The 14,672-nt window shown below is 42.9% G+C and overlaps 2 protein-coding genes across 2 annotated transcripts in view; one reads left to right on the top strand and one right to left on the bottom strand.

Annotated features, from left to right (window-relative positions):
• The window catches only part of SLC36A1 (solute carrier family 36 member 1), a 96,395-nt gene that overhangs the window by 73,063 nt on the left and 8,660 nt on the right, over positions 1-14,672 (top strand). The gene's annotated exons all lie outside the window — the stretch shown is intronic.
• FAT2 (FAT atypical cadherin 2) overlaps positions 1-14,672 on the bottom strand; it is a 67,427-nt gene that overhangs the window by 4,031 nt on the left and 48,724 nt on the right. The window contains exons 19-21 of the mRNA XM_060093686.1: positions 13,830-13,975; positions 2,875-3,316; positions 268-421 (exon numbers count right to left, since the gene is read on the bottom strand). Of these exons, the coding sequence (XP_059949669.1) occupies positions 268-421; positions 2,875-3,316; positions 13,830-13,975 (742 nt within the window). The remainder of the gene's footprint in view (positions 1-267; positions 422-2,874; positions 3,317-13,829; positions 13,976-14,672) is intronic.

Genomic DNA, 14,672 nt, shown 5'->3' on the forward strand with positions numbered 1-14,672 from the left:
AGCCTAGTGAGTCCAATTCAGTAGGTTCAGAATAGGGCTTGGGAAATCTGTCTTTTTAACGAGCACCTCCCCTCCCAGCGTGTTCTGATGCAGGTGGTGGGAGGGAGAAGCCTTGACATGTGGAAAAGACCAAGAAGGCAGGTAACCAGAGCACTCAGCCCCTGGCTGCCCATTGGCCTCTCTAGGGGTCAGAGTGCAGAGGTCATCCCCCAGTGGTGCCACACTCAGGGAGAGGAACCAATGGCAGGGGACCCCTCCTGTGCTTACCTGTCTCCCATGTAGGGGTGAGGGCAGATACAGGGGGCTCCTTCGGGGGAAGAGATGCAAGTTCCACCTTCCAGGCAGGGCATCGAAGTGCAGTTCTCCTTCCTTTGTTCACAGTGCCTCCCGGAGAACTGTGAGGGGCACGTGCAGACATAGCCTGGGGAGAAGGGCAGGGCCGTGAGAGAGCACTCTGGTCCAGTAGCCCCAGGGGACAGGTCCTCCAGGATGGAGGGGGACCTCGTGTGTTTGCAGATCCCAGTGTTCACACATAGTTATTGAGTGCCTCTCTCTGCCACACGCACCGTGGTAGGCACCGGTGCCCTGCTGGACAAGAAGACTGGATCCCTGCCCTCAAACAACTTACAGACTACAGAGAACAGGCATCTAAAGGATAATAATGGGTATCGTCATCCTAGACAACACCATTTATTGTAATATTTGTTCTCAGAATCTTCATGTATTAGCTCATTTGATCCTCCCGACAGCCCTGAGATTGGTTACTGGTATTGTCCTCATCAGGGACAGGTACAAGTTGATGGCAGGTAAGGGAATGAGGCTCAGGGAATGCATGACATTTGCTCAAGGTCACACAGCAAGCAAATGGCAATTTGGGGGTTCAAACTGAGACAGTTATAGATAATATCAGTATATTAGTCATTATCATAAAAATTAGTTTTATTGAAGGGAAGCATTGGGGGAAGGAGTTAGCCTAAACTAGGCACCAGGGGAGGTTTCCTGGAGGAGGTGATATTTTAGTTGAGACCTGAAGGTTGAGTAAAAATTAGCCAGGCAAAAAGATAAAGGGGCAAAGAGGAAGATGTTTCAGGCAGAGGAGAACGTGTGCAAAGGTTTGGAGGAGAGGGTGTGGCACGTCACCAGGGTGGACCAGCAGGTGAGAGGGGCCAGGGCATAGGAGCCACAGGCAGGAATTAGGAATTGGGACTCCATCTGAACGGCAAGGGGAAGCCACTGCAAGATTCCAAGCAGGAAAGCGATGTGCTCATATCTACATTGTATAAAGATCTCTCTGGTGCCCTGCTGGAAGATGCTAGTGGAGGGAGAGAAGCAGGAGAGCAGGGAGGTGGCTGGTGCAGAAGAAAAGAAGAGAGGTGATGGGGGCTGGGGTCAGACCAGTGGCGGTGGGGATGCAGAAGTGATGGACTCCTTGGGTATCTTAGGTAGAACTGACAGTATTATTTGTCAGGCAAAGATTAGAAAATGGGAGAATGCCAAGTGTTGACAGAGATGTAGATGCCTAGGAATCTCATGCACTTGCTGGTGGAAGTACAGACTGCTGCAGCCATGCTGGACAGCAGTCTGACCCGATTTAGTCAAAGTAACTATTTGCATACTCTGGGTATGTGAATTCCATCTCTGGGTGGTGTGTATGTATGTGTGTATGTGTGAAAAGTTCTCACATAGGTTTGTAAGATGATGTGGGAGGATGTTCAGTGCAGCATTGTTGATGGAGGTGGGATGTCCATTGCTGGGACAGTCCAGAGGGGAAAGGTGAGCGTGTGCACACCTTGGAGTATTGAGCCACAATTAAAAGCAATGAATAAGAATTACTCGTGGCAGCGTGGATGGAAAAGTGTAAAATATATATAAGTTAGAAATTCAAGCATGTGAAAAACAGTTCTTACATTTTGGAAGAACTCATTTTAAAACTTTAAATGTTTGCCTATGGGTTTGAGGAAGGGAGAAGGCAGTGGAGTATAAAGGGCAATAAGAAAGAGAAACTGGGCTTCCCTGGTGGTGCAGTGGTTAAGAGTCCGCCTGCCAATGCAGGGGACATGGGTTCGTGCCCCGGTCCGGGAGGATCCCACATGCCGCGGAGCAACTAAGCCCATTTGCCACAATTACCGGAGCCTGCGTTCTAGAGCCCATGAGCCACAACTACCGAGGCCTGCATGCCTAGACCCTCTGCTCCGCAACAAGAGAAGCCACCGCAATGAGAAGCCCGCGCACTGCAACGAGGAGTAGCCCCCGCTTGTCACCACTAGAGAAAGCCCGCTCACAGCAACGAAGACCCAACACAGCCAATAAATAAATAAATAAATAAATAAAATTTTTTTAAAAAAGGGAGAGAGAAACTTAGCGTGCACCAATGATGGCACTGAGATGTGTGATGACTTCAGCCTTCTACACCAGAGGTCCCCATTCGTACCCTTCCCCCATCCAAAAAAAAAGGAGAAAGAAAGATAGTTCTTGTTGAGGGAGAAAGAAGACTACCGGCCTCCCCTGGTAGGGGGCCAGTAGACCTAGCAGATCCCAGCTCATTACTCAGCAGACAGTAAGGGGAAGAGGGGGATATTTTCACTGAGATCTGCACCCTGAGCATGCCTCTCGCTTAACAGCCCTGTGACCTTGGGTGAGTTCCTTTACCTCTCTGGGTATCCCTTACATAGCCCAGTGGTTTCCTGAGCAGTAAAATGGAGCTTTAATGGCTCTCTTCTCTGCCCGCCCCACCCCCCTGCTCCCTCCCTCATGGGACTGTGGTGGAGGAATTGGCTTGATAAACTCTATGGTGATACACGATTGCTAGTTCAACCTGGCGGGGTCCTCTGCAGAGCCTCCTGGGATGAGCCTCAGGGTCAGCCCTAGCCTTACCTGCCCCGCGGGTCTGTGAGCACTTTCCACCGTTGAGACACGGGTTCTGGCTGCACTGGTCACTGTGGAGGCAGCACTGGGTGAGGGCCTGCCTCTCCAGCATGCCCGCCACTTTCTTGCCATGGGCCAGCAGCTCCAGCGCCTCTCCGTTGATCATGACAGCATCCAGGCAGCCTTCGAAGCCCTGGGAGACATTTGGGAAAGAATGCAAGAGGACGAGGCCACCCAGAAAGAGGTCCCTTTCAGGCCTCAGACTCCAGCAGTTCTCTGGGAGCGCAAGGGAGACGTTGGCTGCACTGTCAACCAACAGGTGAACGGAAGTATCTGTCTCCTCCACCAGAACGGAGTGCCACTCTTGGTCATTCACACGAGACCGGGAGGAAAGATTTCTGTAGAAGCCACCTGGGCAATGGTATTCCAGCTGGAGAACTCCATCGACCAGCTGTAAAGAAAATCCAAATGGCCATCAGCAAAGCCAAGAAGTACTTATAAAAATCCCTGCTCAGAAGCTGCCAGTGCAAAGAATTTTAGTTTATTTTCACAAGTAGGAGGGATAGTGTTTGGTGATTTTCAAGGCTGTTTTAGACATTGTATTTGTAGAGTACAGAAACCCTCAAAGTGCTCTTCTATGGTCTCATTTGGCCCTCGCTGCTCTCCATGGGATGGCCTGGGCAGGGATGATATCTCCATTTCAGAGATGAGGAAACCGAGGCCCAGAGATGCCTTGCTGATCAAGACCCTGTCTTTTGGATTCTTCTTCACAGGCCCCTCCAGTATTCTATACTCCTCAGCCTTCAGGGATACCAAAAACCTCCCTCTCACCCCCACTCCCTTACTCAACAGTTCAACAGTTCTTGAAGTGGGTCTCTAAGACGATTTCAGGGCATCTACAAGGTGAAACTATTTTCATAATAATCCAAGACATTATTTGCCTCTTCTACTCTGATTCTGTCACAAATATACAGTGGTGATCTTTAGACATGCGCTATCACAACAGATAAAGGCAGAAGTAGGTACGAGCCAGCTAGCTTCTATTAAGCCAGATGTAAGAGAAATTTGCAAAAATGTATAACAATGTGTAACATTGCCACTCTTTTTAATTATGGAAAATGGAACAATTTTTCCTAAAAATATGGTATTTATGTTAACATGTAATGGGTTTCTTGTTATTTTAAAACTTCTCAGTTTTAATTTCTAATAATGAAAATGCCAATAGCTGTTACCCACATAAACAAAACTTCCCTATGATCCTCGATTATTTTTAAGAGTATAAAAAGTCCCAAAATCAAAAAGTCTGAGAATCACTGGGTTAGAACATTTTAGTTCCCCTCACCCTCAAGAAGTGGGACTACTTGTGGCCAAATAGTTTTCCTGTCACTCTGGGTTAGGTAGCGCTTTCTCTGGGTGAAATGTGAAGATCAAACCCAGTGTTTTCCAGAAGTTGGACATTTGTACACCATCTTCCTGATTTTTGCCCTGGTTGAATTCTACCTATACCTTTATTTCCTTAAAAAGAAAACAGTATTAGTACAGTAAATAGAAAACCAATATAACTTGCCATTAAGAAAAGACAATGACAAAAATAAGTACAACTTATACAAAACATTGTCATTAAATCACTCCTTTCATTTACCTAGGATCACAGATCTGTTGATCCCTCCATCTTTTCACTGTCTCTCCCCTCTGTAATGTCCTTATTCCTCTCCTTACCAATCTTAAATTCCATAGCCAAATTCCTGTCCCTCTTTTACTTGGTAGAACTCACTTGGCAAATACACAAATCCGGTAAAATCCAACTCTCCCTCTATATATAAGTATCATGGAGCTGAACATGGCTGGAGAAAAACACACAACTTTTGCTTATTGGCCTCCCTTTAATTTCATGACCATGAGTCTCAAATGAGCCCTTCATGCTACCCAACGATCATACTATCTTGCTTAGTCCCCTCACTCTCTCAGATGACTATTTTCACAACTTCTCTCTCCTCAGACCCTTAATGCCTCTCTCCCCATCCTCGCTCTCAGCAATCAGATGGAAACTTCCAGGCACTCTCACCATCATATCTGTCCACGTTTTCCAAAGCCAATCTCTCCATTCATCCACCCCACCCCCTTACCTCCTAAAGGACAAGATGCCACTGACTTTCCTTTCTCCTTCCTACATCTTTGTTCACTCTCTACTGGATCATCCCAGTCATATACAAACATGCTGTTATTGTTCTAATCTTAAAAAAAAAAAGTTTTCTTGAACCCACTTTTCCTGCCAGATAGCACTTTCTTTCTTTGCTTTCCCTTTGCAGCAAAATTCTACCCTCACCCATCATGACACTGAAACCACTGGTGTCAGGGTACTCAGCGTCCTTTGTGTTGCCAAATTCAATGATTGATATCACTTCCCATCTTACTTGACCTCTCAGCAGCATATTATGCAGCTGATCACTGCTTCCTTCTTGATACACATCCCTCATTTGGCTTCCCAGATACAATACTCTCTTGGTTTTTCTCCAACATCACTGGTTGTATCTTTTCATTCTCCTTTATTGGATCCTCCTCTTCCCCAACCTCTCAGTGTTGGAGTATCTCAGGGATAAATCCTTAGTCTACTCTCTTTTCAGTATACACTCTTTGGTGATCTCCCCAGTCTCATGGCTTTGAATATATATGTGGAAGAATCCCAGATCTTCATCTCCAGCCAGACCTTTCCTGCTAAATTTTGTTTGTCCAGCTCCACTAGTAGGTCTAATAGTCTTCTCAAGCTCATATGTCCAAAACGGAACTCCTGGTCATCCCCCTTCCCCAACCTACTCCACCTGTATCCTTGCCCGCGTCTGTTGGCAGTGACTCCATTCCTTCAGCTTGCTCAGGTCAACATCTTACTCCTTGATTTCTCTCCCAGCCCTCATTCAGTTCATCAGGAAGTCCTGTTGACCTTACCTTCAATATCTCTCCAGAATCTGAACTCTTTTTCCCAGTTCCACTGTCATTCCCCTGATCTAAACTGCCATCAGCTCTCACCAGAATTACTGCCTTTTGGCTGGGTCTCTCCACTTCCTTCTTTGTTCCTCTAAAATCTATTCTTAACACAGTAGCCACGAGGACCCTTTTTGCATATGTCACACCATGTTAATTCTCTGCTCAAAACCTTCTAATGCCCCCCACTTTGCTCAGAATAAAACTCAAAGTCCTTAAATAGCCTATGAGACCTTTATAGATATGAGCCCATCCTATTACATCTCTGAACTCAACTCCTGCTACTACTGTCCCCTTGCTCACTTCACTCAAGCCATATTGACGTCTGAGCTGTTCCTTAAACATGCCAAGCAATCTCCTGCCAATGACTATACCCTCTACCTAGAATGCTGTTCCCCCAGAAGTCTACATGGCTAACTACCTCACCCCCTTCAAATTATTGTTCAATTATCACCTCAATGAAGCCTTCCCTAACCACCTTACTTAAAATTGCTACTTCCCACAAAAGGGCAGAATACAAGCATCATCTCCTCCACTCTGGCTTGGTAGACAACATAGCAGTTAGAGGCTCATCTTTATTGAGGGAGAAAAGAAGCTATAATACAGAATGTACCAGGCACCTTTAAGATGGTGGAGGAGTAAGACGTGGAGATCACCTTCCTCCCCACAAATACATCAAAACTACATCTACATGTGGAACAACTCCTACAGAACACTGGCAGAAGACCTCAGACTTCCCAAAACCTTTGCTTTTGCCTTTGTCTTAGGGTTCTCTCTGTCTGTTTTTTGTTGTTGTTGTTGTTGTTGTTTTTTATAGTATAGTTTTTAGGGCTTGTTATCATTGGTGGATTTGTTTTTTGGTTGGTTGCTCTCTTTCTTTTTTTACTTTTACAGTTTTTTATTTTTAATAATTTTTTTTATTTTAATAACTTTATTTTATTACTTTTTCTTTTTTTTGAATGTAGAAGCATTTAGGAGAATCCAGCTATATTTTATTAAGCCAGACATGAAAGACATTTGCAAAGATGTAAAACAATGCCATTATCAGTAATTTTTAAAATACTGCTTTTCAAAAATTATGTTATTTATGTGAACATGAATTGGGCTTATTACTCTTTTCTAAATGGATTAACAAACAGCTATTTTAAATGTTTCATGGTTTTAATTTCTAACAGGGTAAACATCACTAGATATAACTCATGTTAACAAAAGCTCTTTGGGCTTCTTTCTTTTTGGGGGGCTTCTTTCTTTCGTTCTTTTTCCTCCCTTTTCTTCTGAGCCATGTGGCTGACAGGGTCTTGCTGCTCTGGCCGGGTGTCAGGCCTGAGCCTCTGAGGTGGGAGAGGTGAGTTCAGGACATTGGTCCACCAGAGACCTCCCAGCCCCACGTAATATCAAATGGCAAAATCTCTCCCAGACATCTCCATCTCAACACTAAGACCCAGCTGCGCTCAACGTCCAGCAGTCTACAGTGCTGGACACCCTGTGTCAAACAACTAGCAAGACAGGAACACAACCCCACCCATTAGCAGAGAGGCAGCCTAAAAATCATAATAAGGTCACAGACACCCCCCAAAACACACCACCGGACGTGGTCCTACCCACCAGAAAGACAAGATCCAGTCTCATCCACCAGAACACAGGCACCAGTCCCCTCCACCAGGAAGCCTACACAACCCCCTGAACCAACCTTACCCACTGGGAGAAGACACCCAAAACAACAGGAACTACGAACCTGCAGCCTGAGAAAAGGAGACACCAAACACAGTAAGTTAAGCAAATTGAGAAGACAGAGAAATACACAGCAGATGAAGGAGCAAGGTAAAAACACACTGGACCAAACAAATGAAGAGGAAATATGCAGTCTACCAGAAAAAGAATTTAGAGTAATGATAGTAAAGATGATCCAAAATCTTGAAAATAGAATGGAGAAAATAAAAGACACGTTTAACAAGGACCTAGAAGAGGTAAAGAGCAAACAAACAATGATAAACAAGACAATAAATGAAATTAAAAGTTCTCTAGAAGGAATCAATAGCAGAATAACTGAGGCAGAAGAACGGATAAGTGACCTGGAAGGTAAAATAGGGGAAATAACTACCACAGAGCAGAATAAAGAAAAAAGAATGAAAAGAATTGAGGACAGTCTCAGAGACTTCTGGGACAACATTAAATGCACCAACATTCGAATTATAGGGGTCCCAAAAGAAGAAGAAGAAAAAAAGGGACTGAGAAAATATTTTAAGAGATTATAGCTGAAAACTTCCCTCATATGGGAAAGGAAATAGTCAATCAAGTCGAGGAAGAGCAGAGAGTCCCATACAGAATAAATCCAAGGAGAAACACGCCAAGACACATATTAATCAAACTATCCAAAATTAAATACAAAGAAAAAATATTAAAAGCAGCAAGGGAAAAGCAACAAATAACATACAAGGGAATCCCCAGGAGGTTAACAGCTGATCTTTCATCAGAAACTCTGCAAGCCAGAAGGGAGTGGCAGGACATATTTAAAGTGATGAAAGGGAAAACCTACAACCAAGATTACTCTACCCAGCAAGATTCTCATTCAGATTCGACAGAGAAATTAAAACCTTTACAGACAAGCAAAAGTTAAGAGAATTCAGCACCACCAAACCAGCTTTACAACAAATGCTAAAGGAACTTCTTTAGGAAGGAAACCCAAGAGAAGGAAAAGATCTACAATAATAAACCCAAAACAATTAAGAAAGTGGTAATAGGAACATACATATCGATAACTACCTTAAATGTAAATGGATTAAATGCTCCAACCAAAATACATAGACTAGCTGAATGCGTACAAAACCAAGATCCATATATATGCTGGCTACAAGAGACCCACTTCAGACCTAGAGACACATACAGACTGAAAGTGAGGGGATGGAAAAAGATACTCCATGCAAATGGAAATCAAAGGAAAGCTGGAGTAGCAATTCTCATATCAGACAAAATAGACTTTAAAATAAAGACTATTACAAGAGACAAAGAAGGACACTACATAATGATCAAGGGATCAATCCAACAAGAAGATATAACAATTGTAAATATTTATGCACCCAACATAGGAGCACCTCAATACATAAGGCAAATGCTAACAGCCATAAAAGGAGAAATCGACAGAAACACAATCATAGTAGGGGACTTTAACACCCCACTTTCGCCAATGGACAGATCATCCAAAATGAAAATAAATAAGGAAACACAAGCTTTAAATGATACATTAAACAAGAAGGACTTAATTGATATTTATAGGACATTCCATCCAAAAACAGCAGAATACACTTTCTTCTCAAGTGCTCATGGAACATCTCCAGGATAGATCATATTTTGCGTCACAAATCAAGCCTTAGTAAATTTAAGAAAATTGAAATCGTATCAAGTATCTTTTCTGACTACAACGCTAAGAGACTAGATATCAATTACAGGAAAAAATCTGTAAAAAATACAAACACATGGAGGCTAAACAATACACTATTGAATAAGCAAGAGATCACTGAGGAAATAAAAAAATACCTAGAAACAAATGACAACGAAAACACAATGACCCAAAACCTGTGGGATGCAGCAAAAGCAGTTCTAAGAGGGAAATATATAGCAATAAAATCCTACCTCAAGAAACAAGAAACATCTCAAATAAACAACCTAACCTTACACCTAAAGAAATTAGAGAAAGAAGAGCAAAAAAAGACCCCAAAGTTAGCAGAAGGAAAGAAATCATAAAGATCAGATCAGAAATAAATGAAGAAGAAATTAATGAAATGATAGCAAAGATCAATAAAACTAAAAGCTGATTCTTTGAGAAGATAAACAAAATTAATAAACCATTAGCCAGACTCATCAAGAAAAAAAGGGAGAAGACTCAAATCAACAGAATTAGAAATGAAAAAAGAGAAGTAAAAACTGACACTGCAGAAATACAAAGGATCATGAAAGATTCCTACAGGCAACTATATGCCAATAAAATGGACAACCTGGAAGAAATGGACAAATTCTTAGAAAAGCACAACCTGCCAAGACTGAACCAGGAAGAAATAGAAAATATAAACAGACTAATCACAAACACTGAAATTGAAACTGTGATTAAAAATCTTCCAGCAGACAAAAGCCCAGGACTAGATGGCTTCACAGGCAAATTCTATCAAACATTTAGAGAAGAGCTAACACCTATCCTTCGCAAATCTTCCAAAATATAACAGAGGGAGGAACACTCCCAAACTCATTCTATGAGACTACCATCACCCTGATACCAAAACCCGACAAAGACGTCACCCAAAAAGAAAACTACAGGCCGATATCACTGATGAATATGCAAAAATCCTCAACAAAATACTAGCAAACAGAATCCAACAGCACATTAAAAGGATCATACAGCATGATCAAGTGGGGTTTATCCCAGGAATGCAAGGATTCTTCAATATACACAAATCAATCAATGTTATAAACCGTATTAACAAATGGAAGGATAAAAATCATATGATCATCTCAATAGATGCAGAAAAAGCTTTTGACAATATTCAACACCCATTTATGATAAAAACCCTCCAGAAAGTAAGCATAGAGGGAACTTACCTCAACATAATAAAGTCCATATATGACAAACCCACAGCCAACATCGTTCTCAGTGGTGAAAAACTGAAACCATTTCCACCAAGATCAGGAACAAGGCAAGGTTGCCCACTCTCCCCACAATTACTCAACATAGTTTTGGAAGTTTTAGCCACAGCAATCAGAGATGAAAAAGAAATAAAAGGAATCCAAACTGGCAGAGAAGAAGTAAAACTGTCACTGTTTGCAGATGACATGATACTGTACATAGAGAATCCTAAAGGTGCTACCAGAAAACTACTATACAAGCAGCTCATGCAGCTCAATATCAAACAACAAAAAACCCAATCCAAAAATGGGCAGAAGACCTAAATAGACATTTCTCCAAAGAAGATATACAGATAGCCAACAAACATATGAAAGGATGCTCAACATCACTAATCATTAGAGAAATGCAAATCAAAACTACAATGAGGTATCACCTCACACCAGTCAGAATGGCTATCATCAAAAAATCTACAAAAAATAAATGCTGGAGAGGGTGCGGAGAAAAGGGAACCCTCTTGCACTGTTGGGGGGAATGTAAATTGATACAGCCACTATGGAGAACAGTATGGAGGTTCCTTAATAAACTAAAAATAGAACTACCATATGACCCAGCAATCCCACTACTGGGCATATACCCTGAGAAAACCATAATTCAAAAAGAGTCATTATCACAATGTTCATTGCAGCTCTATTTACAATAGCCAGGACATGGAAGCAACCCAAGTGTCCATCAACAGATGAATGGATAAAGAAGATGTGGCACATATATACAATGGATTAGCCATAAAACGAAACTGAATTATTTGTAGTGAGGTGGATGGACCTAGAGACTGTCATACAGAGTGAAGAAAGTCAGAAAGAGAAAAAGACCGTATGCTAATACATATATATGGAATCTTAAAAAAAAAATGGTTCTGGAGAACCTAAGGGCAGGACAGGAATAAAGACGCTGATGTGGAGAATGGACTTGAGGACAAAGGGAGGGGGAAGGGTAAGCTGGGATGAAGTGAGAGAGTGGCATGGACATATATATATACACTACCAAACGTAAAATAGATAGCTAGTGGGAAGCAGCTGCATAGCACAGGGAGATCAGCTCGGTGCTTTGTGTCCACCTAAAGGGGTGGGATAAGGAGGGTGGGAGGGAGACGCAAGAGGGAGGAGATATGGGGATATATGTATATGTATAGCTGATTCACTTTGTCATACAGCAGAAACTAACACACCATTGTAAAACAGTTTAACTCCAATAAAGATGTTACAAAAAAAAAAAAGACAGACTGTACCAAATGTGTCATCCTTTTGTATAAAACTGCACTATGTCATCAGTATCATTACTTTTTAAAAAATGAACACAATTATTTGAGTGCGTGCTCTGTTTTAGGCACTGTGCCAAAAGCTTTCCTTGAATCATTATGTAATTCTCACGGAGCACAGCGCAATGGGTAAGAGCTCGGGTGTTGGAGCAGGTTGGACTGGCCCAGTCCTCAGCATTTACTGCCTGTGCGGTCATAAGCAAATTATTTAATCCCCCCAAGCCTCAATTTCTTCATCTATAGGACAAGGATAATGACAGTCACCACCTTACAAGGCTCTTTCGAGGACTAAATGCTACAACACAGGCTATAAGGTGTCTGGCACAACAAGGGCTCAGTACTTTCTTATGACCACTCTACAAGGATGAGTCCCATTTTCATAGATGAGTAAATCGAGATGTAGTGAGATTGAGGCTCTGGCCCAAAGGACCGAGTGCCTGAGCAAAGATTCGAAAATGGAAGCTCAGCCATGCACATGTGCTAGTCACAGGAGCCTGACATGAACAACTGGCTCTCTTCAGTATATTTCCCTATAGCATTTTAATTTATTACAATAAGTATCTGTCATTTTTATTTTTAAAAAACCCATAAAGCTATTTTCAGAATTTAGAATAATATAGCAGGAAAGGAAAAATATAAAGAAGACTGTCCATGAAAATCATAACCTCCAGGCTTATGATTTATTTGAGATCTTTAAAAGCACAAAAGGACTGTGACTGTAGAAGAGAAATATTCTGCAGCCTGCCTCTCCTGCACACCACCCTGCTCTCTGAGCAGCTGACCTCTGCGAAGTTGCTGCTGCAGGGTTCCATGTTGCAGGTGGACAGGTACACAAGGGTAGGGGTGGACAATAGTTGTTACTGTGCCCCTCATTCTTCTTTTCCTTTTGGGACATTCTGCCTCCTTCTCAACTGAGTCTACGTTATTCTGGAAAGGCTGGCCCCTCTCCCTGGCAGCCTTGGGGATAGTCACATGACTCAGACCTGCCAATCAAGGTCTGAGGTGGGACTTTTACCGCTGTTGGAAAGAGATGCTCCCTTTCTGCTGGGCTGGCTTGGTGGCAGAATGAAAGCCTGGGCTGCTGGGGCCACCTTTGCCATCACTTGGGGGGATATCTGTGGTCTTCTGAGCAAAAGCAGATCTGACAGCAGGAAGGAAAAGGATCCTGTTGATATACTTTGAACACCTGGATCTACCCAAGCCTGAGGTCAACCCTTGGACTCTTCCATTACATGAGCCAATAAAATTCTCTCTTTTGTTTAAAAAATAATAATAATAAAATTGCAACTTCCCACATTCCTGATCCCCCTTAACCTTTTTTTTTCCTTTTAACCCAAAGCACTTATCACATTTGGACAAACTCTATAATTTTCTGATTTATTATTTTTATGTTTATTGTCAGTCTCCCACCATAGGATGAAAGCTCTAGGAGGAGTTTTTGTCTTTTTCACTGATGAGACCCAAGCACCTGGAAGAGTGCCTGTTGCATAGTATATGCTCCATAAATATTTGTTGAATGGATTAAATTCTAACTAGCTGCCAAAGTCTGCTTTCTCTTTGTCAAAATGGGAGATGGACACCTGTGATAGAGATGTTAAAATCAGGCAGGTACTCTGAGACTTTCTACAAGACATAATCAGAAGGACTAAAAGACCCTTGAAAGGAAATTCATTTTCCTCCATGTGGATTCCACGTACCTTGATGTACCCCAGCCTTCCACCCATCTTGGGAAACACTGGTCTATTACTCAGCAAAAATGATAAAAGCATCAACCAGGTCTAGGTGGCCTTACCCATCTCTCTATCTTCAGAGGCTCTCTGTCATCCCACAGAACAGCCTGACCTCTGTTGTACTCGGACATGTATTGCCAGGTGGGGTGGCTTTGGCTATCATGGCTGGAAAGTCTCGTGTTCTACCTAAGAGTCACACCCAGTATCCCTGAAAACCATGCAGGGGTTTCTTTGCAGAAGTGACCCTTCTTGGCCACCCCCATGCCTCCCCACCTCTCCAGCCTGGCACGCCCACAGGAAATCTCTCAGGCTGGCAGTGCCTTACCTTCAGGGAGAGACACACTGTCTTATTGCTGAACAAGAGAATGGCCTGTGACTGGAGTGTTTTCAGGCGGAAACGGATGTGCCAGTTCTGAGCCTCTGGGAGACTGTACCGCCCAAAGCTCTGACCGCTGAACCTCACGGCAGTACCTGTGAAAGCAACCAGAGCACCGTCACCTCCACACAAAGTGGTCCCCACGGAGCCCTGGAACTGACTTTGTCTCATTCAACCCTTGGGTGGCAAGCAAGGTCATTGCTTCCATTTTACAGATGAAATGAGGCTGTGGGGTTACTTATCCAGGGTCACACAGTTAGACAGGGGCCATCACCCTGCACACCTTCCTCTGGCCCCAGGGACCCTCGCCTCGGGTCCTGGCCTGAATCAGAAACTATGAACTCAAACCATCAAGAAAGCAAGAATCAAGCCAGAAAGGTCATCAATCAAGTGTGCAGAAGTCAAAACTTCTATCCTCCATATTTTCCATGTGATTTCTGACATCACTTGGGGAAGAAGGAGGTCGAGTTGGAGAGGATTTTGCATATATGTGTGATTTCAGGGACACCATGAGGGCTTTTGCCTCAAGACATCTTCTTCATCATCAGGAGTGTAATCATTTGGGTAAGCACTTCCCACACGAAATGCTGCTGAGAAGTCGAGAGACTTCTGTGGTAAAGGAAGAAGGTAGTGATAAATTGTGTGGCCAAAACTTCCATATGCTGCATCCTCCGTAGCATGCTCCATCCTCCATAGCAATTGCTAATGCAGAATTTCACAGTGAGGATTCTGAGACTTCACCTAAACTTGAGTTTTTCAAGCTTATTTGAACATGGGACCCTCTAGTGTGGA

The sequence above is a fragment of the Mesoplodon densirostris genome, chromosome 3 (genome assembly GCF_025265405.1).
Source record: "Mesoplodon densirostris isolate mMesDen1 chromosome 3, mMesDen1 primary haplotype, whole genome shotgun sequence".
Lineage (NCBI taxonomy): Eukaryota > Metazoa > Chordata > Mammalia > Artiodactyla > Ziphiidae > Mesoplodon > Mesoplodon densirostris.